The sequence below is a fragment of the Triticum urartu genome, chromosome 5 (genome assembly GCF_003073215.2).
Source record: "Triticum urartu cultivar G1812 chromosome 5, Tu2.1, whole genome shotgun sequence".
Classification (NCBI taxonomy): domain Eukaryota; kingdom Viridiplantae; phylum Streptophyta; class Magnoliopsida; order Poales; family Poaceae; genus Triticum; species Triticum urartu.
In genome coordinates this window covers 446,933,109-446,956,671 of record NC_053026.1, presented here as the reverse complement: position 1 = coordinate 446,956,671, position 23,563 = coordinate 446,933,109, and the positions used below count along the sequence as shown (strand labels likewise).

General features: G+C 43.1%; 4 protein-coding genes across 5 annotated transcripts; 2 read left to right on the top strand and 2 right to left on the bottom strand.

Moving 5' to 3' along the window:
• The first annotated feature begins 256 nt into the window (after positions 1 to 256).
• On the top strand, positions 257 to 6,162 carry LOC125509661 (cellulose synthase-like protein E6). The gene is made up of 7 exons (XM_048674676.1): positions 257 to 686; positions 2,563 to 2,881; positions 3,020 to 3,160; positions 3,268 to 3,399; positions 4,567 to 4,779; positions 4,872 to 5,444; positions 5,533 to 6,162. Exons 1-7 carry the CDS (start codon positions 427 to 429, stop codon positions 6,079 to 6,081), a joined length of 2,187 nt encoding a protein of 728 aa, XP_048530633.1. The 5' UTR covers positions 257 to 426; the 3' UTR covers positions 6,082 to 6,162.
• Positions 6,163 to 7,960: 1,798 nt separating this feature from the next.
• Positions 7,961 to 19,319, top strand: LOC125509660 (cellulose synthase-like protein E6). 2 transcript variants are annotated; one of them, XM_048674674.1, is made up of 7 exons: positions 7,961 to 8,463; positions 16,045 to 16,363; positions 16,536 to 16,676; positions 16,866 to 16,997; positions 17,622 to 17,834; positions 17,942 to 18,514; positions 18,599 to 19,319. In XM_048674674.1, the coding sequence occupies exons 1-7, from the start codon at positions 7,976 to 7,978 to the stop codon at positions 19,142 to 19,144; spliced, it is 2,412 nt and encodes an 803-aa protein (XP_048530631.1). In that variant the 5' UTR covers positions 7,961 to 7,975; the 3' UTR covers positions 19,145 to 19,319. The 2 variants fall into 2 exon arrangements, with proteins under 2 accessions (XP_048530631.1, XP_048530632.1); XM_048674675.1 differs by lacking the exon at positions 16,866 to 16,997.
• LOC125509662 lies at positions 8,470 to 16,032 on the bottom strand. Its single transcript, XM_048674678.1, has 5 exons — positions 14,868 to 16,032; positions 11,747 to 13,775; positions 10,965 to 11,650; positions 10,802 to 10,882; positions 8,470 to 10,712 (listed from the first exon to the last, which is right to left on the bottom strand). The coding sequence occupies exons 1-2, from the start codon at positions 14,914 to 14,916 to the stop codon at positions 12,091 to 12,093; spliced, it is 1,734 nt and encodes a 577-aa protein (XP_048530635.1). The 5' UTR covers positions 14,917 to 16,032; the 3' UTR covers positions 8,470 to 10,712; positions 10,802 to 10,882; positions 10,965 to 11,650; positions 11,747 to 12,090.
• Positions 19,167 to 23,494, bottom strand: LOC125509663 (probable ribosomal RNA small subunit methyltransferase B). The gene is made up of 11 exons (XM_048674679.1): positions 23,179 to 23,494; positions 23,019 to 23,079; positions 22,785 to 22,841; positions 22,146 to 22,206; positions 21,792 to 21,899; positions 21,081 to 21,199; positions 20,803 to 20,874; positions 20,589 to 20,674; positions 20,399 to 20,495; positions 19,661 to 19,811; positions 19,167 to 19,545 (listed from the first exon to the last, which is right to left on the bottom strand). The coding sequence occupies exons 1-10, from the start codon at positions 23,286 to 23,288 to the stop codon at positions 19,677 to 19,679; spliced, it is 906 nt and encodes a 301-aa protein (XP_048530636.1). The 5' UTR covers positions 23,289 to 23,494; the 3' UTR covers positions 19,167 to 19,545; positions 19,661 to 19,676.
• Positions 23,495 to 23,563: the final 69 nt, after the last annotated feature.

Sequence of the window (23,563 nt, the reverse complement as noted above, 5' to 3'; positions counted from 1 at the left end):
CGGAGGAGACGTACGCTGGTGGATCCAAAGGATTCATCAGTCACACGGGGACAGAGCCGTGGACTGAGAGTCGTGCACTGTGCGAGGAGACCGGCGGCATGTGCACGTACGCACGTTTTAGATGGCTGCCCAGCACAGCACAGAGCCGCCAGAGCCAACTGTGTGTCTGTGGCCATGCGCGGGTGGGTGGCCAATTAGACGCCATCTGAGAGAGAGAGAGAGAGAGAGAGAGAGAGAGAGAGAGAGAGAGAGAGAGAGCTGGACCGGCCCGGCTAGCCGCTAGCGTCACTGCTGATCGCAAGGCCTCCGGGCTCCGGCCTTCCCAGCTACCATATATGTGCGTGGCGTACGCGAGCACCTCCATCCACCATACACACACAAGCGTTCGAGACAGCTCGATCGACAGGAGAGAGTGAGCTAGCAGAGATGGAGAGGACTCGGCTGTTCGAGACGGAGACGCACGGGGGCCGGGCGGCGTACAGGCTCCACGCCGTCACGGTGGCCGCCGGGATCCTCCTGCTGCTCTACTACCGGGCGACGCGCGTGCCGGCCGCCGGCGAGGGCAGGGCGGCGTGGCTGGGCATGCTGGCGGCGGAGCTCTGGTACGCCGCCTACTGGGTGGTCACGCAGTCCGTCCGCTGGAGCCCCGTCCGCCGCCGCCCCTTCAGGGACAGGCTCGCCGCCAGGTACGCACCACGTCCGTGATCCGTCCGTGTTAGTACGACCGGCCGGCCGACCCACCAACGGCGCGCGCGCGGCCGCATGGCATGATCGAGGGAGATGCCACGCAGTTTTCTTCTTCTTTTCTTGTTTGAAACAAGAGATAGTATATCATGCAGTTGCGCGCAGGCGTACGTACGCACGTGCTCCCCTTGCTTGCTCCTACCACTACTTTGTTGCCTGATCCGTAGCCGAGGCGACACGTCGTCGTCGTCGTCCTCGTACGTAGGACTTGTGTAGTACGACCAGAGAGAGTGCCGCTCATCTTGCTTGCCTTTGCCCGGTGAAGAAGAAGAAGAGGAAACCACCACGTCCCTCCCACATGCACTTGTCCGTGCCTCTAACGGGCCGCCGGGCAGAACAGACGCGTGCTGTCGTGGCATAGTTGCACTGGCCACCAGTAGCTACACGTACGGGTGCTGTTGCCTCCTCCAGCGCTAGGAGTACACCGTGCGTCTGCGTCTGCGTTACCTACCGCGGCGTTCCGATTAATTTGTTTTGCTGGCCTCATGCACCACGCCGAGCGCGTGCACGGCCGCATGAACACCCAAAAATCTTACCAGTTTCTTTTATTTCCTTTTTTATAATCACCCAACAATCCCAGTTAGTGGCTTTAGTGCATGGGCAGATGGGCTGTGTACCAACGAGGAGAAGGTGACACCCCATCCGTTTCATGCACAACAAGATATCCCCCGCAAAAAAAACAAGATATGATTTTTTTTTCATTCCAAAAAAGATGCCACTCATATATTATTTTCGACAACATTCCTTGTGACAAGATATATGGGAAATACATGAGCGGCCGGTTAAGACTTCTGGGAAATTGTGCTTGACAACACTGCAACGATTAATACTCTCTCCGTACCAAAATATAAGGTGTTTTTGCTGTTCAATTTGAATTGTAAAAACGTCCTATATTTTGGTACAGATACAGTATTTTTTTTTGACGGGGAGATAGTATATTCTTTTAATGTCTATACAAGCCACTTTTTGGTAGCCTTTAGGCATTCCATCTTCTTCCTTTTTTGAGAACTTTAGGCATTCCATCTTAGTGGACGTTAACCATTTTTACTGCTATCTCACTAGTGGGCTGGGCTGAAACAAAGATGCAGCTGTTCGATTATGTTTGCCCCGAGAAAACAAAACAAAAAAGATCGAAAGGAAGATACGCACTTTGTCACGATTCGAATGGAACTGCGCCCATAATCTGGTTGAAAAATCGACTGAGTTTGCACCCCCAAAAAAAGTACAGTTACACGAGAATTAGCAAAGGTGATAAAATATAGCTAATGACTAATGTCACAAGGTGACACGCTATAGCATACAATTATTTCGAAAACACAGATTTCTCTTCTTATTTGATCAATACATAACAAAAAAAACTTCCAACATGCCAAAACCTTTGGTTATTTCCAAATTTCAGATTTATATGTGTCTTTGTTAGACAGGCAAAGATTGCTTTTGACACAACATTAATCTTGTGAAAATGATGGAAGCTGACGGTGATGTCTATTAAGCCTGATGTATACAACAACTCAAATGCATTTAACAAGTCGAGGGTACGACTGAGTGACCCATACCACCCACCAGGTCGAAATCAGCGCTGAACACGGTGCAGAATTTAAATTTCAGTACGGTTGGCTGGTTTGGTCCAAGCTCCGGGACTCATCAGCTGATAGGTACACGGTCCCATCATGGCAAACCAGAGCACTTTGAATCTCCTGGGTAGCAAAACCGGATTTAAAAACTAGTTAACCAGGGACCTGTTTTCATATACTTCATCATTCAAACACATATTTGTCATGCTCAGCACTAACACGGTTAATTTTTCATTTGAACAAGGCACGGAGAAAGGCTACCTTCTGTGGACATCTTTGTGTGCACTGCAGACCCCTACTCGGAGCCACCGAGCCTCGTCGTCTCCACCATCCTATCGCTCATGGCGTACAATTACCCGCCCGAGAAATTAAGCGTGTACCTTTCTGACGACGGCGGCTCGATTCTCACTTACTATGGCATGTGGGAGGCCTCCTTGTTTGCAAAGCACTGGCTGCCATTCTGCAAGAGATATAACATTGAGCCAAGGTCACCGGCCGCTTACTTCTCACAGTCAGATGGGCATCAAGAACTGTGCACCCCAAAAGAATGGTCATTGATCAAGGTAAGCAGATAGTACAGCTTCTTTTTTGAAATATATGCATCAACTGGCTATTGAACAGGGAATGTGTTATGACAAGATTATTATATATAGTGCTCAACATTTGGCATGGCAACTGATAGTATTTCATCTTTTGGGCAGGACATGTTTGACGAAATGACTGAGCGAATAGACACGGCTGTCATGTCGGGCAAAGTTCCCGAAGAAATCAAAGCAAGGCAGAAAGGATTTCATGAATGGAACCAGGAAATCACCTCAAAGAATCACCAGCCAATTGTTCAGGTAGCTGTCATGCCCTCCAGAATGGAGTAAAGGTTTCCATGATTTTGGAGTAAATAACTTGCATGGTATTTGGGAGTCTGAAGTTCTAAACTTGTTTCTTTTGTTAGATTCTGATAGATGGCAAGGATCAAAATGCAGTTGATAATGAAGGAAATGTGCTACCAACACTTGTTTACATGGCGCGTGAGAAGAGGCCTCAGCACCACCATAACTTCAAAGCTGGGGCCATGAATGCTCTGGTAATCTTACTAACCTTGCCCCGTCACGCTAAGTAGACAGTTTACTGTAAGATTATAGTTTTCATTAGTAAACTCATATTCTAATACTGATTCTTGGCGAAATACTAGCTGCACCTGCACCATATTCTAATTCATAATTCCGAAGTTCTTGATAAACTGCATTATTGGACAAGAGTAACCAAAATGTTATTCTCTGCTTTCTTCATTCAGTTTCACCTCATTGTATCACTAGTCCACAATAAAAATTTCCCAAGCATTTGAGAGAATGAAAGTTGATAAAATGCAAGAACCTCGATTCTTCAGCCTTTTGTGAAACAAATGAAGTGAATGTATGCTTAAAATATGTTGGTACAGTCTGAAATCCTCAATAGGAAAATAGTCCCTGGGCTTACTGTCACTGAATGTATTGCAACGAGATGTGTGCCAGAATCAATAGGAAAGTTGATTGATGCCCAATCAGTCACTTGCGGTATGTCTATAAAGCTACACAGAGCACAAGGACTACATACCTCCTGTCACATGGCTCAAGTTCCTGAGGTGTGCTGGTTGTAGTATGCAACTATGCATTCATACGATTAGCACCTGCAACAAATCAATGTCTGCTGCACAGCATTGAAATCCAAGTTGCAATTGGACTATGCTTATATACACACAAATTTGAGTAGATATTGTCTACTCATCTTCTAGTGACACCAAAGACATAGAGTAAAATCCAAAATGCGCACCATATTCATGGGTGCATGCAAAACACAATGGTCAATACATGCATTCAAACGTATATCTGTTATCACAAATCATATGCATACACCCAATTTTTTTAGGAAGACAGTAGGTTTCCCTACTGTGATTTCTATAAATTTTGGGTTTTGAATGTACAGAAGCTACAAAGAAGTTAGCTAATACCATACACCCAATGTATGCACTTGCTGATACTTAAAAGCACTTGGTGATACACTGATCCCATTCTTTTGCCCTCCACCTAACAAGAGAAGTGAGAGGCTGAGAGTAGCTTGACACCACACCAATTTAGCTTACTGGAGTGGAATTGGTGTTTAGATGACAATTTTTTTGAGGGAATTATATGACAATTTTATTCCATGAAAGGTTGTAATGCTTTTGTCATAATGGACTTAACTAGAATGTGTCAATTTTTCTGCTGAAATGCAGATAAGGGTATCATCAGTGATAAGCAACAGCCCTATCATCATGAATGTGGACTGTGATATGTACTCCAACAACAACGATGCGGTCAGAGATGCACTGTGCTTCTTCCTTGACGAAGAAATGGGTCACAAGATTGGATTTGTGCAGTACCCTCAGAACTATAACAATCTGAGCAAGAATGATATATATGGGAACTCCCTCCAAGTCATCAATGAGGTCAGCAGTGCCAAATTGTAACTTGAATTACATTCTCATGTTCTCCATTTATATTATATTATTGGCACTAACATGGCCACTCAATCTAATAGGTGGAGATGGGTGGTATGGACAGTTTGGGTGGCCCTCTGTATATTGGCACCGGATGTTTCCACAGAAGGGAGATCCTTTGCGGCAGGAAGTTCACAAAAGACTACCAGGAAGACTGGAATGCAGGAATCAAGGACAAATTACAAGAGAGCATAGATGAGACCGAAGAGAAAGCCAAGTCTTTAGCAGCCTGCACATATGAACATGGCACACAGTGGGGAGATGAAATTGGGGTAAAATATGGTTGCGCGGTGGAGGATGTAATCACCGGATTGGCAATACATTGCAGAGGATGGGAGTCGGTCTACAACAATCCTAAAAAACCAGCGTTTATGGGTGTAGGTCCAACGACACTTGCTCAGACAATATTGCAACATAAGCGATGGAGCGAGGGTAACTTATCAATTTTCCTTTCCAAGTACAACGTGTTCTTGTTTGGGCATGGAAAAACCAAGCTACGGCATCAGATGGGCTACCATATCTATGGACTATGGGCACCCAACTCACTCGCTACGCTGTATTATGTTATCATCCCTTCACTGGCCCTCCTCAAAGGCACCCCCCTTTTCCCAGAGGTAATGATTCATGCTATGAAAAAGCCTCACCTTAGTTACATATATGTTTTGTATTAAAAAACTGATGTAATATTCATGTGTCGTTCAGATTACAAGTCCATGGATTGCACCCTTCGTATATGTCTTCTGTGTGAAGAACATGTACAGCCTATATGAGGCACTATCATCTGGAGACACGCTGAAAGGATGGTGGAATGGGCAGAGGATGTGGTTGGTCAAAAGAATAACCTCGTACCTCTTTGGAGTCCTTGACAATCTCCGGAAGTTACTTGGACTGTCAAAGATGAATTTTGTGGTTTCACCGAAGGTAAGCGATGAAGACGAGTCCAAGAGGTATGAGAAAGAGATTATGGAATTCGGGTCGTCGGATCCAGAATATGTGATCATCGGGACTATCACTTTACTCAACCTTGTTTGCCTGCTGGGAGGGCTAAGTAAAGTCATGAAAGTTGGATGGAATAATATACACTTGGATGCACTTTTCCCCCAGCTCATTCTCTGTGGGATGGTGGTGATAACCAGTATCCCATTCTATGAAGCAATGTTCCTGAGGAAGGACAAAGGCAGAATACCATTCCCAGTTACACTAGCTTCTATTGGCTTTGTGATGTTGGCTTTACTGCCAGCAATAGTTTAAGGTCCCACAAGAGGCATCAGTGTGTAATTAAGTACTCAAGTTGGTATGGTTTATGATTCTCTCGAAACACTTGCTCTGATAGTTTCATGTGCAATTGTATTTATATATATGTGGCAGAGCCCCGGGTTGGGTAGAGGCAATATGCGTAGCCCTTCGACTCAGGATTAACCATGGATCAAATTACCCCTGTGAAAATAAAAATGCCCAAACAGAAAATGTCAAGAACGCCGATGCAATCGACGACACATCTAACTCAGTCTCCTCTAGCACTAGTAAAATCCCAGTATGGGAGCAACTTGTACAGAATCAGGGCTTTAGGTGGACACATGAATACATAGGATCTAACCATCTGCACCATTGAATAAAGAATAAGCTGTCCAGATTTAGCAACGTGGCCAGGGCATGGTCATTTCGCGTAAACCCTCTATTTTGATCCACAATGCTGCACCTAACCCCTTCTCATCCCACCTGTGCCCACCTCAAATCATTTCAACCATCTCTCCCTCTCTTGTATCCTGTCATCTCTTAGATCTTGCCAACGAGAGCACTAACTAAGAGGAAACGCTTCACAATAATTAAGCAAAGTTGTACCGATGAAAATAGTCTCACAGTACAATTTTTTTCTATGTTTTCTCACCAACATATTTGTAAGAATATTAACTATGAAAGTAACTTGTCGAAGACTGTGCAGTGCCAAAAATCACCATATCTATGTGAATCGAAATATCAGAGACTTGGATAGGACCAGACCATTAGGTGGATACAGAGGATCTAGCCATTTGGACCATTGGACAAAGATCCCAATGTACAGAGCAAGGTGCCACTGGATTGTACATATCACATTCGAATCACCGAGTGTTCTCGCTATGGATTTTTGATCTTTGTCTCACTTAGTTTTGTTGAATGAGTTTAAGGTACCTGTTATATATTGCACTGTATGATCAATTTGACGTATCCGCCGACATCTGGATGGCGTCGGCCATCCAAAATTGTCTCCATAATTTCCCTCGTCCGAACATTTCAAACAAGAATTACACACGAAATTAAACCTAGTACGATATATTACATGCATATTAGATAGGATTTAACAAGTTTCATCCAAACTACTCAAAATTTAACTTAACATAACTAAACTAAAATTAGGCTAAGTAGCGCACGACCACCTCGTAGGCATGGCCTCCAAGCCCACCGGCACCACAGTTGCCGTTGGTGCCGGCGTTTGAGTCTTCATAGTCGTGCCAGTAGAGGATACAACTCCAGCCGTCGCGGCATCTGTCCATGGCCGGGGCGTCGCGCTCACGACGTAGACGCTCGGCCGCCTCTTTCACCTTGGGTCTTGTTGGCTTGGAGGCCGATCGAGCACTCGGTCTCAACCAGCCCGACAAGGAGGAGCTGCTACTTAAGATGACGCCAACGACGGGCAACCATCTTCTTGGTGGTCTTGAACTGATCGAAGGCCCAAGCTTAGCGAGGACCTAGGGCGGTGGCACGCCGGTCTTGGCGAACACCGCCAAGCGCTGCACCCGGTGCCATTCCGGGCGTGCATCCGCCTTGGTGAGGCATCTCCCGAACCCCGACGACTAGGACGATGTGCGGCGCGAGCCACCGCCGCTCAGATAGTAGTCGAGGCAGCTACACAGCTTCGGCTGGGATGACTCTTGCTTCACTAGGGCCGGGCACCATTTGGCATCGGGGCGACACGGATGACTACACGCCGAGTCTAATCTGTACACTACGGTTGCATAGAGGGGATGACGGCGCCGGACCCTGGTTTGGGGCCGGCATTGGAATTTTGAATGTCCGAACCGGTCCAACCTAAAATGTGTGTCTGCACTGGAGGCTTGATAGTGTCCGGACCGTCCGGTCGAGACGATTTGATGAGTCTGTGTTGGAAATGTCCTACGGGGCCACGGGGTGTGTGCGCGTGGAGTGGGGGCACTGCGACGGGCAATCCAGTCCACCAAACCAGTCCACCAATCCAGTCCACGCCTCCACCTGGTCGGCTGTTCAGTACAACTACAGGAGTTCCAGATCCTCCCGAACAGGGCCCTCACTACATGCGTGTGCCCCTGTCCAAAGGCAGACAAAGGACCAAGAGAGCGACAGGCGAGACTGGAAGATGGAGAGGAGCAGGAGGCTGTTCGAGACGGAGACGCACGGGGGCCGGGCGGTGTACAGGCTCCACGCCGTCACGGTGGCCGCCGGGATCCTCCTGCTGCTCTACTACCGAGCGACGCGCGTGCCGGCCGCCGGCGAGGGGAGGGCGGCGTGGCTGGGCATGCTGGCGGCGGAGCTCTGGTACGCCGCCTACTGGGCCGTCACGCAGTCCGTCCGCTGGAGCCCCCTCCGCCGCCGCCCCTTCAGGGACAGGCTCGCCGCCAGGTACGCACCACGTCCGGGGGCTGTATGCTCCGGGCTCCGGCTGTGTCACGACAAGAAACTTTGGTTGTTTCCAAAATTTCAGATTTTATATGCGTATATTTTTTATATAGACAGGCTGTTAAAAGCCAAACTAGTCCCGCGATGGCAATGGAGCTGACAGCAACGCTATTTGCTGGCCTGTACACCGCCCGGATTGTGAGTTTGTGACAATACATGCCACCACTCACCAGGTCAATAGTGTAAACAGCTAACTTGCTTTTTTGAGCATAAACGATGAGAGCGTATACAACCACAATGTGCAAATCTGGCCCTATCATACGTCCACGGACGCGTTCGGATAGTCGGGCGTGTTCGTTTTGAACCCTCATTTTATCCGTGCGTGCAATATATTTCCGAAATTGTTTGGTCTAATCTACATGATTGGTGGGGATGGAGTCGGTTTAATCCATATGATTGATGGACTGCCAAGACACACCTAGACACCCTCATATCCTCCCCGCATATGGGTCAAGTTTGAGGATTCGGTGACAGCCTGGATACATGAGTCGATTTGTGGGGTCCGATCCGGTTGGATTACATTTTTCTTCTTTCTCATGTCTGTGTCATGTCCGGGCCGTCCACTGTAGATGCTATGAACATGCCACATATTTCAATATGTTGGCTGATTTTCTTGAAGCTCTTGGACTCAGTTAGGTACACGAGACCAGTGTCACAACTCACAATAGTGAACCATATATTCAAGAAAAGAAATGTACCGGATTTAACAAAACACAGCGGGCAATTTCTAATGGGTGTTTTGCATAGGTATGAGCCCGTCGTGTTCTAGTTCTCATAATTTAGTACTCCTTTTGTAACTTAATGTAAGACCTTTCTGCAGTTTAAATTTAATTATCTTTTGGGTTATTCTTATTTCTTAATATGCTGTACTTCAACGAGATGGCCCAGAGACGGCAGCCTATGAGTTTCAGACCACACAACACTAAGTGCACTGAGAATCTGCATTAGAGCTTTAAGAGGTAATATCACTAGCAGTCATAAAACTTGCGTCAGATGTGCATTTTATTGCTAGAACTTGCAAAATACATCGTTGTGGTCGCATAACTTGCGTTTACGTGCACATACGGTCACAAATCTCGTCTGCCTTCATACGACATGCTGGCGTGGCATACCTGGCCCGCTGGCAGCCTCTGATTCCGTCCGGCGCGGCGCGCGCGCGTCTTCTTTGCAGAAAACCCCTTAGCCCGTTCAGTCAATTGATTATTTTGACCAAATTTCTGCTGTTTTATAAATCATTTTTGACAAAAATCTCAGCAACTATTTTGACCAAATTGGACAGGATATCTGCTGTTTTATAAATCCGTTTTGGCAAAAAATCGCAGCAACTCTTTTGACCAAGTTGGACAACATTTCTGCTGTTTTATTAAGCTTTTGGCCAAGATTTGTAATATAGCAGACTTGCAACAAGGATCTAGCACGGACAAATTGACCTTAAGTGAACAGGAACAGACCATAATTGAAATGACATATTTGGCACTAACATAAGTAGTTTCTTAGTCGTACGAACCAAACCAAAAGTGACATAACTGTTATCACGTCGTCTTCTAAATAAGTACTGAACTAGAGACCACAAGTTCATTCATGAACTCCATCACCAAACCAACAAGTTCATTCATGAACTTCATCAGACTTTCACCTAAAGATGCATGTAATGTAAACTATAAAGACAAAAAGTCATGCAGATCATCAGGCCAACCTTCATCATAGAGATAAGGATCCTGGCTAGCTCCTGGTGCATTTTGGCTAAAAATGACCTCCTCCTCACCCTGCATGACAAGTGGCGGTTCATGTATTGTGGATCCATCGGGTCCAAATAGCAAGTTGAAGAAATCTGGAGCAGCAGCTCTTGCTCCTCTTGGATTGCCACCTCCTCTTGCATTGGCCCCTCCTCTTGCATTGGCCCCTCCTCTTGCATTGGCCCCTCCTCTTGCATTGCCACCTTCTCTTGCATTGGCCCCACTTGTTGGAGCATTGCTTCCAGTTGTTGCAACATTGCTTCCCATTGCAATATTGCCTTCCCTTGCCTGCTTTTTTCTTGGCCTTGCAACTTTCTCATTAGCAGTCTTTCTCACCCTGCCTCTTGACATGGCTGTTGTAACTCTAACCATAGGAATTGAGTCTCTGGCATTGGCAATGAAGCTAGACTCAGGTAGGGGGGCAAATTCCCTAGGTGCTGGATATGTAAACTTCTCCTGCTCACACAAGTACAATATAAAAAGGTGGGTATGTAAGCACTTAAATGGTAATTACATCTGCATAATTTTGTCACTGAATATATTACCATTTCTTGCATCTTGTAAACCATTGAGTCAGGGGTTTGTGTTGGATCGAGCTGAGGGTAGACTCTGTGTGGCATGATGTTCTGCAACAGGTGAAGCCAATGTATCAATGTTTAAGTATAGTTTGAAGATTAGAGGGGAAAATATATAAGCAAAGGATGGTACAGCAATTATGCTTGGGTCGTCATATTCTTCTTCAATTGTTGTTTCCTCAGTTGTTGTTTGATTAACATGATTGTGGTGGCCCTTCTTGTTATGGTCAGCAGCTCCACAAACAGAACAATGCATGGTCACACCATGTTTGCTCAATTTTTTCACCCCCAGTCTTGTCTTTCTTCTCTTCTGGATCTTTTTTCCTGTTCTTCTTAGGCCTGCCCATTACTTTTGTGTACAGGGGTGGCTGAACAGCAATGCCATGCATTTTTTCCCATTGCTGTGGGTCCCTCATTGGCATCATATTAAATCCATAACACTTCTTATATTCCTCAACAGTGTAGCATGAATGGACCATGCTCTCTGGCTCAATTCTCTCATGCCTAAAACATGCAATTGCATGATGGCAAGGTATGCCAGATAGTACCCACCTTTTGCATTCACAAGAAAGCATGTTCAGGTCAACAATGTATGTGTTGTTCAAAGAGAAAACCTTGAAAACACCTTGCCCATACTCTTGCACCCTGCAGTTCTTTGCCCACTCCACATACTTGTCCAATTTCTTCTGTATCTTGGGACATAATCTGCCTGTCCATTTCTCTGCCTCTCTCTGCTTACCAACAATCCTGTTTGTTAGCTTCCACATTATCTGGTCCAACATTGACTTAATTGGCATTTCCCTCGCATCCAAAATGTAACTGCAAAATAGTACCAAATATGTAAGCACACAGTTGGCATTTGATTTTTTGTTGACAAGAAAATAACAAGAGAGGAAAAAGTAACAAGAGAGTAACCTATTGAACACTTCTGACATATTGTTTAGTAATATGTCACACTTGCAAAACGGGTCAAAGAATGCTTTGATCCATGTTCTTGGCTCCAATTTCTCAACCCAGGTGTAGGCACCCAAGCTGTGTTCTTTCATTAGATCCATGTTCCTGGTGTATGCAGCTTCATTAGTGGACCTTGCTATAGACCATAGATCATTCTTGAGCTGCTCTCCCTTGTGTACTTTATGGAAATTTTGATAAATGTGCCTAACACAGTTTCTATGTTCTGAATGAGGGAAAACCTTTTTCACTGCATTTATTAATCCTTGCAAACCAGAACACATTAATCTCTGCAAAACAGCACACACTTATGTTGTTGCAATGAAGAAATTGAATGATCTAGTACTAACCTTCTGCTTGTCACTCATAATGGTGTATGGTGAGGTGTTCGTTATGTTCAGGTCATCCTTTAAGGATGCTAAGAACCACTCCCAGCTATGGGTTGACTCCACTTCACATAACCCAAATGCTACTGGAAAGATACAATCATTGGGATCGATTCCAACGACTGTTAGTAATGTTCCCTTGTATCTCGTTTTAATGTGACAACCATCCAGGAAAATGATTGGTCTACATCCCTTAAGGAATCCCCTCTTGCATGCATCATATGACCAGTACAATGTGGAAAAGTGGTCTTGTACCTTCTTTGTCTTCTCATCAAATACTTCCTTAGTGCACAAGAAGAACTGGCTTCTTGGATTGCTCCTTCTAAGCTCCTGACCATAGTCCCACAAAGTATTATATTGGTCATCATCTACTCCCCTTATTTGATTCACTGCTGCTCTCCTAGCTCTTCCCAACTTACTCCTGTGTGGAACCAAATTATATTCTGTCTCCACCTTATCTGAAAATTTCTTCAGAGGCATTTTTTCATTGTCTCTGAATTCTTCTCTGAACTTGTTAGTAAGAAAAGGAGCAGTCAGAACTCTCAGGTCCCATGCTTTTGTGCAAGTGTGATTGTCAACATACTTCTTGATCTGTATGCTACTTGACCTGTTATCTTTACCTGCCTTCAAGTACCAAGTGCAACCAGGCTTGCATACAGCCTCTAGTGATACTGAAGTATTTCGGAGCTTGTTCACTTTCACCCTATTCCTTACACTGTATGCAGTGAGAGCATGCCTCAATTCCTTCATATCTGCAAACACCAACCCAATCTTAAACACAGGTGCATTCAGATCAGTTGTTGGGTTGAAAGTACTGAATTTGTGCTTTAGCTTCTCTTTCTCTTCTTTCGACATATTTAAGTGGCTGTCCTCCAAAGCATCTTCTGGAAGTTCTTCTTCAAAGTCTGGCAATATGTTCTTCTCTCTGTGATCATCAACATCTTTGTCTACATTTGCGTCAAACAAATCATCATCACCTTCTGCAACTTCATAGTCACTCTCATAGAACTCCTCATCTGTTTCTGACCCTGCATCCTCATCATTTCCCTCTTCTTCACTATTGTTAACATCCTCAATATTCTCCTCCTCCATAGCATTCCTTGAGCTACATCCTTCTCCAAATGACATAGATCTCCTTGTTGTCCTTGACATTTTCTCTCTAGGACTCTGCTCTTTCTCTGGATAACTGACATTTTCTTTTCCATGCCTCTTTGGAGTAATAACCTTAGGTGGATCCTTCACTCCATTTGTCAGAACATCATCTTTGTTTAATGACTGCAGGGTATCACCATGGTCTACTATCAGCAGCAGGTTCTTGTGCTCTAATGTTGCACAAATCATAAGAACAATGTCGGCATCACAGGTCAAGAGCTTCAGGCCATCACTAACTGTCTTTCTTGGTTCACACCAGTAAACATCAATCTTTGAAGCTTGTCTATCATAGCCCAGCTGCAGAAGAAAGTCATCAATCCAGAGTAAGGACCAAGTGTCAGTCTGACAATTGTCAAACCAATCAACCTCATAGTCCATGTATGTTCTGTTTATGTCACTGCCACAAAAGAAACCACTATGGTGGATCTCAACACTGAACAGACCATCAAAATCTCCTGCAATGTAAAAGAGTTCATAACAAATCAGTACATCATGTTAAAATGTCAGATTCAGTTAACAAGTACATCAGTCCTCCCAACAAGTTCAGAGAAAAAATTCAGTTAACAAGTACATCAGTCCTCCCAACAAGTTCAGAGAAAAAATTCAGCAAATGCCAACTTCAGTTAACTGCAGCAATGTCAAACAGCGGCAGCAAGTTCGTTTCTCGGTCAGTGCACAAATAATGTTGGCTTTTGGCTTTTGATCGCTAGACCAAAATTCCCAGGAGCTAATACACGTATGATGTGCAAAGCTAGCTAGCAGGCAAGCAGCTTAATTGATTCCTGTACGTAGAGCTGGCGAGCTTGCAACTAGCGAAGCTAGCGATCGGCTGTCTCGGCGAAACCTCTCGGCAGAACAAAACTGATCGATGGATTGATAGCCAAAGGCTCTTGACGTGCCTTGCTCTTTTATTGCTTTTCTTCTGATCGGTACAAGTTACAGGGATTATACGTGCGTATATATATAGCAGCTTGGACTAGCACTCAAACCTACTCGGTTTGGACTTCTAATCCTACAACTACTACAAGTGCCCATCTGTGTCCGACTAGGACTCTAACACCACACGTCGTGGTTACTCCTACAAATAAGCTCATGCACTAGCCGTTTTATTCCTAACTGAATTTAACTGACGACTAAACTAGGCGCAGGATTACACATTGTCAGACTTCAGATAACACTGCACACATTCAGACTTTTGAAAGATTCAACTAGCAGCAGTACACATTGTCAAATATCTAATAAATAATTTCCCCCAATTAAACACTAGAACAATTTACATGGAGGCCTCTCGTTCCTCTGATCATCAATTTCTATGGATAAAGCGACCTCCTCAATAACCCCTAATTAAACCCTAGCACGATTCCGCAAGCAGGGCCCCAACAACCATCCGTACGTAATGCCTAAGTCCAGAACGGGCTACGCACGGCGCCAACGTACATCAATCAGACTTGATCGCCCTACCCCATGAACCCTAACTACGTCGGAGACGGCGAACATAACAACGAACAGATGCAGAGTCAGAAACGACAGAGGACAGTAGGACTAACCATACGGCGGCGCTGGATCGCCTCGCACCCGACGACGCGGGTCATCCATGTCCTACGACGACAGCCGCCGTGCCGCCACCGTGTTGGAAAAATCGACGGAGACAGAGGAGCGACACAGAGGAGGGAGACGAAGCGGTAAGGAGGAGTGGGAATGAACGGGTAGCATTTTTGGGGACCCTTTGGGCAAAAATAGCAGGCCTGCCTGTTCCCCCGTTGGAGGGGTTTTTCAGCTAATTACGAAACGGGCTAAGGGGTTTTCTGCAAAGAAGACGCGCGCGCGCCGCGCTGGACGGAATCAGAGGCTGCCAGCGGGCCAGGTATGCCACGCCAGCACGTCGTATGAAGGCAGACGGGATTTGTGACCGTATGTGCACGTAAACGCAAGTTATGCGACTACAACGATGTATTTTGCAAGTTTTAGCACTAAAATGCACATCCAACGCAAGTTTTGTGACTGCTAGTGATATTACCTCGAGCTTTAAAGCTACGCAGGCCAAATAACATATAACTATCTTTCTGTTAACAAATTAGACAAAAGTTTGATGCTTTTGATTTTTAAACTTAGAATGCAGCACAAGGGTTTCTATTCTATGGTACAAAGGGTTAAAGCAAATGATCAGATTGTTTAGAACTATGATTGCAAGATAAGGCATTATCAACGCCAAAGGGCTTACATTGATGATCAGAGCTCACTAACTTAGAAGGTAAATAAATAAGCTAGAGTGCTAGACTGAGCGGCCTTTTCTATAGAAAAGAAGGTAGATACTCCCTCCTTTCCGGTTTAAAGGGCTTATCTTAAGAAAAGAAAAATGGTGGTTTAAAGGACCTATATCAATATTATTATTTTTGCGGTTTAAAGGGTCCATCTCCATCATCTGTTTAGATTTAGAGACACATTTCTGCACTGAGGTTTAAGGGTGTAAGGGACCTATATCAATATTATTATTTTTGCAGTTTAAAGGGTCCATCTCCATCATCTGTTTAGATTTCGAGACACCCTTAAACGCTCAACCCATAAACCAGGGAGTGAGTACTTCAGACTCATTTCTGCCAAAACAAGATCCAAAGTAGGGACTTGTTTTGAAGGTTTAAGGGTGTCAGGTGTATGGTTCTACTGCTTTAAAACATGTACTTCCCGCACTGAGCATTAACACAGTTACTATGTCACTTGGAGAAGGTATGGAGAGAGGCTACCTTGTGTGGATATCTTCGTATGCACGGCAGATCCACACTCAGAGCCACCAAGTCTTGTCATCTCCACCGTCCTATCGCTCATGGCATACAATTACCCAGCCGAAAAAATTAGTGTGTACCTTTCGGACGACGGAGGTTCGATTCTCACTTTCTATGCTCTGTGGGAGGCCTCCTTATTTGCAAAGCACTGGATACCATTCTGCAAGAGATATAACATTGAGCCAAGGTCACCAGCCGCTTACTTCTCAGAGTCAGATGGGCATCAAGATTTGTGCAGCCCAGAGGAATGGTCACTTATCAGGGTAAGCAGATTTTCCAAACATATTTTCTTTAACACATGTAATCAAATGGCTATTGAACAGGGAACGACATGGCACACACATGTGACTAGATGAGATGCTTAATGTTAAGTGCAGCCTACCCGCAGTGCTCAGCATTTGGCATGACAACTGACTTTTTTTCATTTTTGGGCAGGAGATGTATGAAGCTATGACTGAGCGAATTGATACAGCTGTTTTGTCAGGTAAAATTTCGGAGGAAGTCAAAGCAAATGATAAAGGATTTCATGAATGGGATCAAGAAAATACCTCAAAAAATCACCAAGCAACTGTTCAGGTAGCTTTCCTGCCCTCAAAATTTGAGTAAAGGTTTGCATGATTCTGGAGTAAATAACTTGCATGCTACTCCCTCCGTCCGTAATATAAGAGTGTTTTTTACACTAATGTAGTGTCAAAAACGCTCTTATATTATGAGACGGATGGAGTATTTGGGAGTTTCAAGTTACATAATTCTTTCTTTTGCTAGATTCTGATAGAGGGCAAAGACAAAAATGCAAATGATGACGAAGGAAATGTGCTACCAACACTTGTATACATGGCACGGGAGAAGCGGCCTCAGCACCACCATAATTTCAAAGCTGGGGCAATGAATGCTCTGGTGCACTCAATAATCTTGCCACATCGTACTAAGCATACAATTTATTGTAAATTTTATAGTTTTCATTAGCCCATTTTCTTATACTGATTCTTAGCAGCATATTAGTTGAAACATATTCTAATTCATAATTTTGAAGTTTTAAGTAAACAGTAATGTTTGCAAGAGTAACCAAATTAGCAAAATGTTGTCATGCAATTTCTTGTCCTTTGAGAAAATTGTACCATGGAGTTCACACCCTAATAATTCATTTTGTGTCATTGGATTGTTTGTAGAGTTGAGGGAGTACAAAACTCTCCACTTCTTTAGTACGAGTAGCATTTTGTGAAATACGTGTAATGAATGTGAGCTTAAAATATGTTGGTTTTAGATATAAATAATAACTTGTTCCCTACCGCTAGACATTTTTTCTTGAAAGCGCACCCAATTGCACATCATTTGAGTTACAAGAATTGCCAAGATGGCGTCGTCCAACAACAAAAACAAGCAAAATAGCAAACGAAAACCAAGGCACAAAATAGAGCGCGAAATGAAAAAGAACTTATTCACAATTGTTCCATGAAAGGTTGGAATTCTATGATCATAATGATTTTTTCTAAATGTGACAAATTTTCTATTAAAATGCAGATAAGAGTGTCATCAGTGATAAGCAACAGCCCTATCATCATGAATGTGGACTGTGATATGTATTCCAACAATTGCGATACAATCAGAGATGCACTGTGCTTCTTCCTTGATGAAGAAATGGGTCACAAGATTGGATTTGTGCAATTCCCCCAGAACTATAACAATTTAACCAAGAATAATATATATGGGAACTCCCACCAAGTAACCAATCAGGTCAGCGATGTCAAACTATAACTTCAGTTGCGTTCTCATGTTCTTCATAATATGAGCAATCATTGTGCATGTATGTTCTACCACTAACATAGCTACTCAATCTAAAGGTGTTGATGGGTGGTATGGATAGTGTGGGTGGCCCTATGTATGTTGGCACTGGATGTTTCCACAGAAGGGAGATCCTTTGCGGAAGGAGGTTCACCGAAGACTACAAGGAGGACTGGGACGGAGGAATCAAAGACAAAACACAAGAGAACATAGATGAGATTGAAGAGAAAGCGAAGTCTTTAGCAGCCTCCACGTATGAACATGACACACAGTGGGGAGATGAGATTGGGATCAAATATGGTTACCCAGCAGAGGATATAATCACCGGACTGGAAATACATTGCAGAGGATGGAAGTCAGTCCACAGCAATCCTCCAAGACCAGCATTTCTGGGTGTAGCTCCAACAACACTTGCTCAGACACTACTGCAACACAAGAGATGGAGCGAAGGTAGCTTCTCAATTTTTCTTTCAAAATACTGCCCCTTCATGTTTGGGCATGGAAAAATCAAGTTACGGCATCAAATGGGCTACTCAATCTATGGATTATGGGCACCCAATTCAATCCCAACACTATATTATGTCATCATTCCTTCACTAGCTCTCCTCAAAGGCATCTCCTTGTTCCCAGAGGTAATGTTTTCATAATAGGAAAAGCCTCAATTTAGTTTCATATGCTTTCTATTAAAACTAATATGATCCTCCTGTGTCATTCAGATTACGAGTCCATGGATCACACCCTTCATATATGTCTTATGTGTGAAGAATATGTATAGCCTGTATGAGGCATTATCATGTGGAGACACATTGAAAGGATGGTGGAACGAACAAAGGATGTGGATGGTAAGAAGAATAACCTCATATCTCTATGGCTTGACTGACACTGTCCGGAAGTTACTAGGACTGTCGAAGATGACATTTGCAGTTACATCAAAGGTAAGTGAACAAAACGAATCCAAGAGATACGAGCAAGAAATCATGGAATTCGGGTCATCAGCTCCAGAATATGTGATCATTGCAACTGTCGCATTACTCAACCTTATTTGTCTGGTCGGAGGGCTTAGTCAAATTCTGACAGGTGGCCGGAATATACTCTTGAATGTATTTTCCCCCCAGCTCATTCTGTGTGGAATGCTAGTGATCACCAATATCCCATTCTATGAAGCAATGTTCGTGAGGAAGGACAAAGGCAGAATACCGTTCTCAGTTACATTAGCTTCTATTGGCTTTGGGATGTTGGCTCTGCTCGTACCAATAGTGTAAGGTCCTACAAGAGGCATTGATGTCCAACAAAGTTATATTTATAGAATTATGGTTCTCTTGAAGTACACTTCATCTGATAAATTTCTAGACGTACTTTTATGTATGATCATCTACCTTGAGACTATCACTTGGTACTGTGCAAGACATAATAATACATAACAAACATACTTTATCAGATAATTTCACTAGGGCCTACCTAATACACATGCTTAGGTATCCAGCAGGTACAACTCCAGGTACATCTAGCTCACAACACACATTATTGTGTCACTCAACATCAAAATGATGGAGCGTGCCTATAAGGATGACCTCAGCATTGCTGTCTATTATACAACTTACTGCATGCAGTCCAAGAAGCAAGATGGACCACAGAGCGCAGAAGACTACCTTCTTCTAAGAAACTGTAAGAGGGAAGAGAATTTTTACAGCATGTGTCAGATAAACATCTTGAAAGGGAAATTCAGTTCATATAAACACTAGAAAATATATTTGGTATTTGGTTCTTCTTATGGTCACCTAATTGTAGGGAGTCCTAGTGCATTGACCGGACAAGACGAGCAGCAAATGCCCCATCCAGAGAGTGCTTAGTTGGACTTGAGGAATAGAAACCATCATCTGTGATGAATTCTGCAGGAACAAATCCTTGTACACCCTGTGGGGTAAACTCCTGTAGCATATCATAGTAAAATGAATAGACTACATGATTAGATGTCAGTGGATGTTGTCTAACATGCAATAATCACTGAGTAAGGAAAGAACACGAAATGTTTCATTGCATTCTTTTGATTGTATATCTATAGAACTGATTTGGACAGTGAACATAACCAACCAGTAAGGTTCCAGAAATGATAATAGACTGTTCAGTTACAGATAAAACAAGTGTTACAGGATGCTTAAATGTGTAAACTTTTTTGGAGAGTTAAATGTGCAGCTATATCATTGTTAAATCTGAACTGAGGGCTAACATATAGTGGGAACGGCAGCGACTTCCAATTGCTGGATAAGGATTGAAGTTCGGTTCATGCTATGACTAAAAGAAAACTACTCCCTCCGTTCAATAATTATTGTCGTGGACGGAGGGAGTAGAATTTTGGTGATAATAATACTTGGGCAGAAACAATGTACATGCTTAATAGTACCAAGTTACCAACAGGACCCCGAATTGTAAGGACAGACATATTGCCTAGATCAATTGAATATTGAGTTCGTATCTTTTGTGAAGGATCGATGGATAATTTTAATATGAACTCGTACCGGATGCCTCTGAACAAAAGCAGTAACCCGGTTCTCATTTTCTTCATGGTCAATGGAACATGTACTGTATATTAGTATACCACCAGGTTTTACCAATCTGCAAGTAAAATCATTGAAAGTAATCTTAGATGCTGTCAAGATGAATTTGCTTGCACAAAATTTTAAAAACGTGTAACAGCAAGAATCTCACGATGAGGCCGAATCAAGGAGCTCATCTTGCAAAAACACCAACTCCTCCAGATCTTCAAATTGTCGATTCCAACGCAAGTCTGCCCTCTTGGGAACAGAAAAGGTGACTTTAGTTCATCACAAAATTTGCCAACTTGTAACTCCAGATTCGGATCAGTACAATGCTCTGTGATGGCAAAGTTCTCGAAAACAGTGAACTTGATAAAGAGAGCTACCTTGGAAAGGACTCCCAGCCCAGAGCATGGAGCATCCAACAATACCTTGTCATATTTGGCAGTGCTTTCCTTCTGCAATACAAGTCTACGTGTCATGTGCATAAGCCTTCTTATCATATGTGTGGATAAAACATTAACCATAAGTCCGTAATAGTCAATAGGCATATTCCTGATAAATATTTCCACTGGCGGTGCATTATTCTTGGATATACGGGACTTCCTCTTTCTTTTTGAGGCTTTTTATGGACTAGTAATTATGAAGTTTCTTGGAAACTTACAGCATATAGTCGAAGATCACCATGGATATCAGTGATTATATCATCAAGATTGTGGCACTTTGCTGCCTCCATGAGAATTCGCAAGCGGCCTTTATTTATGTCAAGAGCTGATACCTTCCCTGTATAATAGCACATCATCAAGTCAAGTATACTATGTATTCCAGACTTAGAAGCTCGCTCCGCATCGATGACATAATGTTTTAACAAGATCAGATCTGGTAGAACTTAATTATTCTGGACCTGTGAGTACTATTTTCTTGTCGGTGTGGAATGTATACATTCACAAATGCTAGTTTTCAGTGGAGATGAAAGGTGAAGAATTTTTATACCGGCTAACCATTAAATAGCATCAGATGCTACATATTAAGTAGCATCAGATGCTACATTTGAAGGACATAAATGTAATACATTGGTTGATTTATATCTGACAAATTAAGCTAACAACGGCAGCCACTGGCACACGTTACTAGGTCATAACAACCGATTATGCCGGCGGTGCATAGCACCCCAAGCAGGCTGTCAAGAATAACATATGAAAAGTGATTCATTTGAGCATTTTGCTCACAAGTTTTTTGCAAAAATATAGCATACTAACAAAACACATTATAGATGCATGGCCAGAAAGGAAAAGATAAACACTAGCACAAGGTCCCACAGTTCTCCAGTTGCAATATCAACAGAAAATTGAACTCCCTCATTCTAATCTCTCACCTTGTCCTGCCAGCCGGGATGCCATGAATAAAGTCTTCCCGCCAGGTGCAGCACAACAATCCATGATTGTTTCCCCAGGTTGTGGATCAACCACAGACACAACAAAACCTGCAATAGGTTCTGTAAATCTTAGTGTGGGTTATCTATAGCGATCTTCAATTGAAACTTGCTGTTGTTACCAAGACTTGGAACCGTATAAGGGAAAAGGGTAAATACTTAACGTAATGGAGTATAAAGCATAATAGTGAATAGTTCTTTCTACATCAGCATGTAGTCCTAGTAAAAATCATTTGAATATCATAATCCCATTTGTAATAAATAAAAGGTGGTCAATAAGTAACGTTCACGACTTGCCTGCACTCTCATCCTGCACGGCACACATGCCTTCTTTCAGTAATCCAGCTTGTAAGACTGCCTGCAAGGAAGAAATTACGCTATCAAGATACCAGCCAGTATCTCGAGAGGCATTATAAGAAATGGGCATTCCTAATGCAATATTGCAATTAAAAATCACTAGAGTTTCTTATGGATTAAGGGCGAATTGGGGAAATTGTGTGCCCACAAATGCTGCACAGGTTACTTTTTGAATATAAATGAACTTGTATGATACACAACTAAATTTTCTAAAATGAAATGTATGCTGGATTATAGTATTTTGTGCTCCATAGCAATAGCATCAAAATAATATCTTAAGACACCAGAAGTATGGCGCTATCCTTTCCTTTCTACCTAATAGTATCGAAATGCAGTATTTCAGTTTTATTTCTTAAACATTCATTTTTACTAGCTCCCGGCGTCTCACTTCCTTGGACTGAAGTCAAGTGTGGTATCTTATTGTCCACATCCAATTTAGAAGACTTTGAACAGTGTTATTTATAAGCATACTAAACATATTGTGTTCCAAAAGAAATTAAGAGGATATGAATAGAACACATTGGTTTGGCAAACACCAGTTGTGCAGTGATCACGGAACTAACTGTTCAGCTTCCTTACCTGCATGCCCTCACGAATGCGGACAAATTCGTCCATAATTGACTTTTCATAGTGAACCTACACAAAAGAAAATCAAGTGATGAAATCCAATGCAAATAATCAAGGCAGAGTATGACCCAAACATGACTACTAAATTGGATAAATCCTATGTAGATAAATAGCATGGCTCTTATATTTTTCCTACCTTAGCCATAAATAGGATGGAACTCAGGTACTAAGAATTAACATAAGTACCTGCAAATCTTCCAATCGGTTAACAAGATCATCCCTTGTATAACCATTTGTTGTGTTCACCCTATGGCACAAAGATCAGTCAATCAGAAACACACGCATAAACAGAGCAGCCGAGCAGGTAATTTGCAATTCACAGAAGAGCACGCTTAAAAATTAAAACCTTAAACTGAAATAAGGGTCACTGTTATTCCAATTCATCAATTTTAGAGCTTCTTCTTTTCCAAGAAATCGAATCCACCTTCTCACCATCCACTGCAGAGCAGAAAACATATTACAGCTTACAAAACATGTCTACCAATCCTATATTATGCTCTTACGAAACGTCAGAAACAGCAAGTGCATTGAAGTCCCCACAGGTACATTACTCCAGTTAACAAGGACATTGGTTGAAAACAGGCATGACCGCATGAGTTTAATTCGAATGTTATCAACAGTGCAGTAGATCTATTGATTGTACGAACGAAGCATTTGACGCTTTAAATTTTTTTAACAGAAGTCAACTAAGTTTAGGAAGTAAAGCAAACTTACAACATGATGAGAGCTAA

Excerpts from the sequence above, each read along its gene's own strand:
- LOC125509662 (XM_048674678.1), bottom strand. The coding sequence starts at position 14,916 with ATGGATGACCCGCGTCGTCGGGTGCGAGGCGATCCAGCGCCGCCGTAT. Across the intron at positions 13,776-14,867 it reads CGATCCAGCGCCGCCGTATG|GAGATTTTGATGGTCTGTTC; the intron begins GTTAGTCCTACT and ends TTTACATTGCAG.
- LOC125509663 (XM_048674679.1), bottom strand. The coding sequence starts at position 23,288 with ATGTTTTCTGCTCTGCAGTGGATGGTGAGAAGGTGGATTCGATTTCTT. Across the intron at positions 23,080-23,178 it reads GACCCTTATTTCAGTTTAAG|GGTGAACACAACAAATGGTT; the intron begins GTTTTAATTTTT and ends TTTGTGCCATAG. Across the intron at positions 21,900-22,145 it reads CGTGCAGGATGAGAGTGCAG|GTTTTGTTGTGTCTGTGGTT; the intron begins GCAAGTCGTGAA and ends AACCTATTGCAG.
- LOC125509661 (XM_048674676.1), top strand. The coding sequence starts at position 427 with ATGGAGAGGACTCGGCTGTTCGAGACGGAGACGCACGGGGGCCGGGCG. Across the intron at positions 3,161-3,267 it reads ATCACCAGCCAATTGTTCAG|ATTCTGATAGATGGCAAGGA; the intron begins GTAGCTGTCATG and ends TTCTTTTGTTAG. Across the intron at positions 5,445-5,532 it reads GCACCCCCCTTTTCCCAGAG|ATTACAAGTCCATGGATTGC; the intron begins GTAATGATTCAT and ends TGTGTCGTTCAG.
- LOC125509660 (XM_048674674.1), top strand. The coding sequence starts at position 7,976 with ATGTCCTACGGGGCCACGGGGTGTGTGCGCGTGGAGTGGGGGCACTGC. Across the intron at positions 16,364-16,535 it reads AGGAATGGTCACTTATCAGG|GAGATGTATGAAGCTATGAC; the intron begins GTAAGCAGATTT and ends ATTTTTGGGCAG. Across the intron at positions 17,835-17,941 it reads CCCACCAAGTAACCAATCAG|GTGTTGATGGGTGGTATGGA; the intron begins GTCAGCGATGTC and ends CTCAATCTAAAG.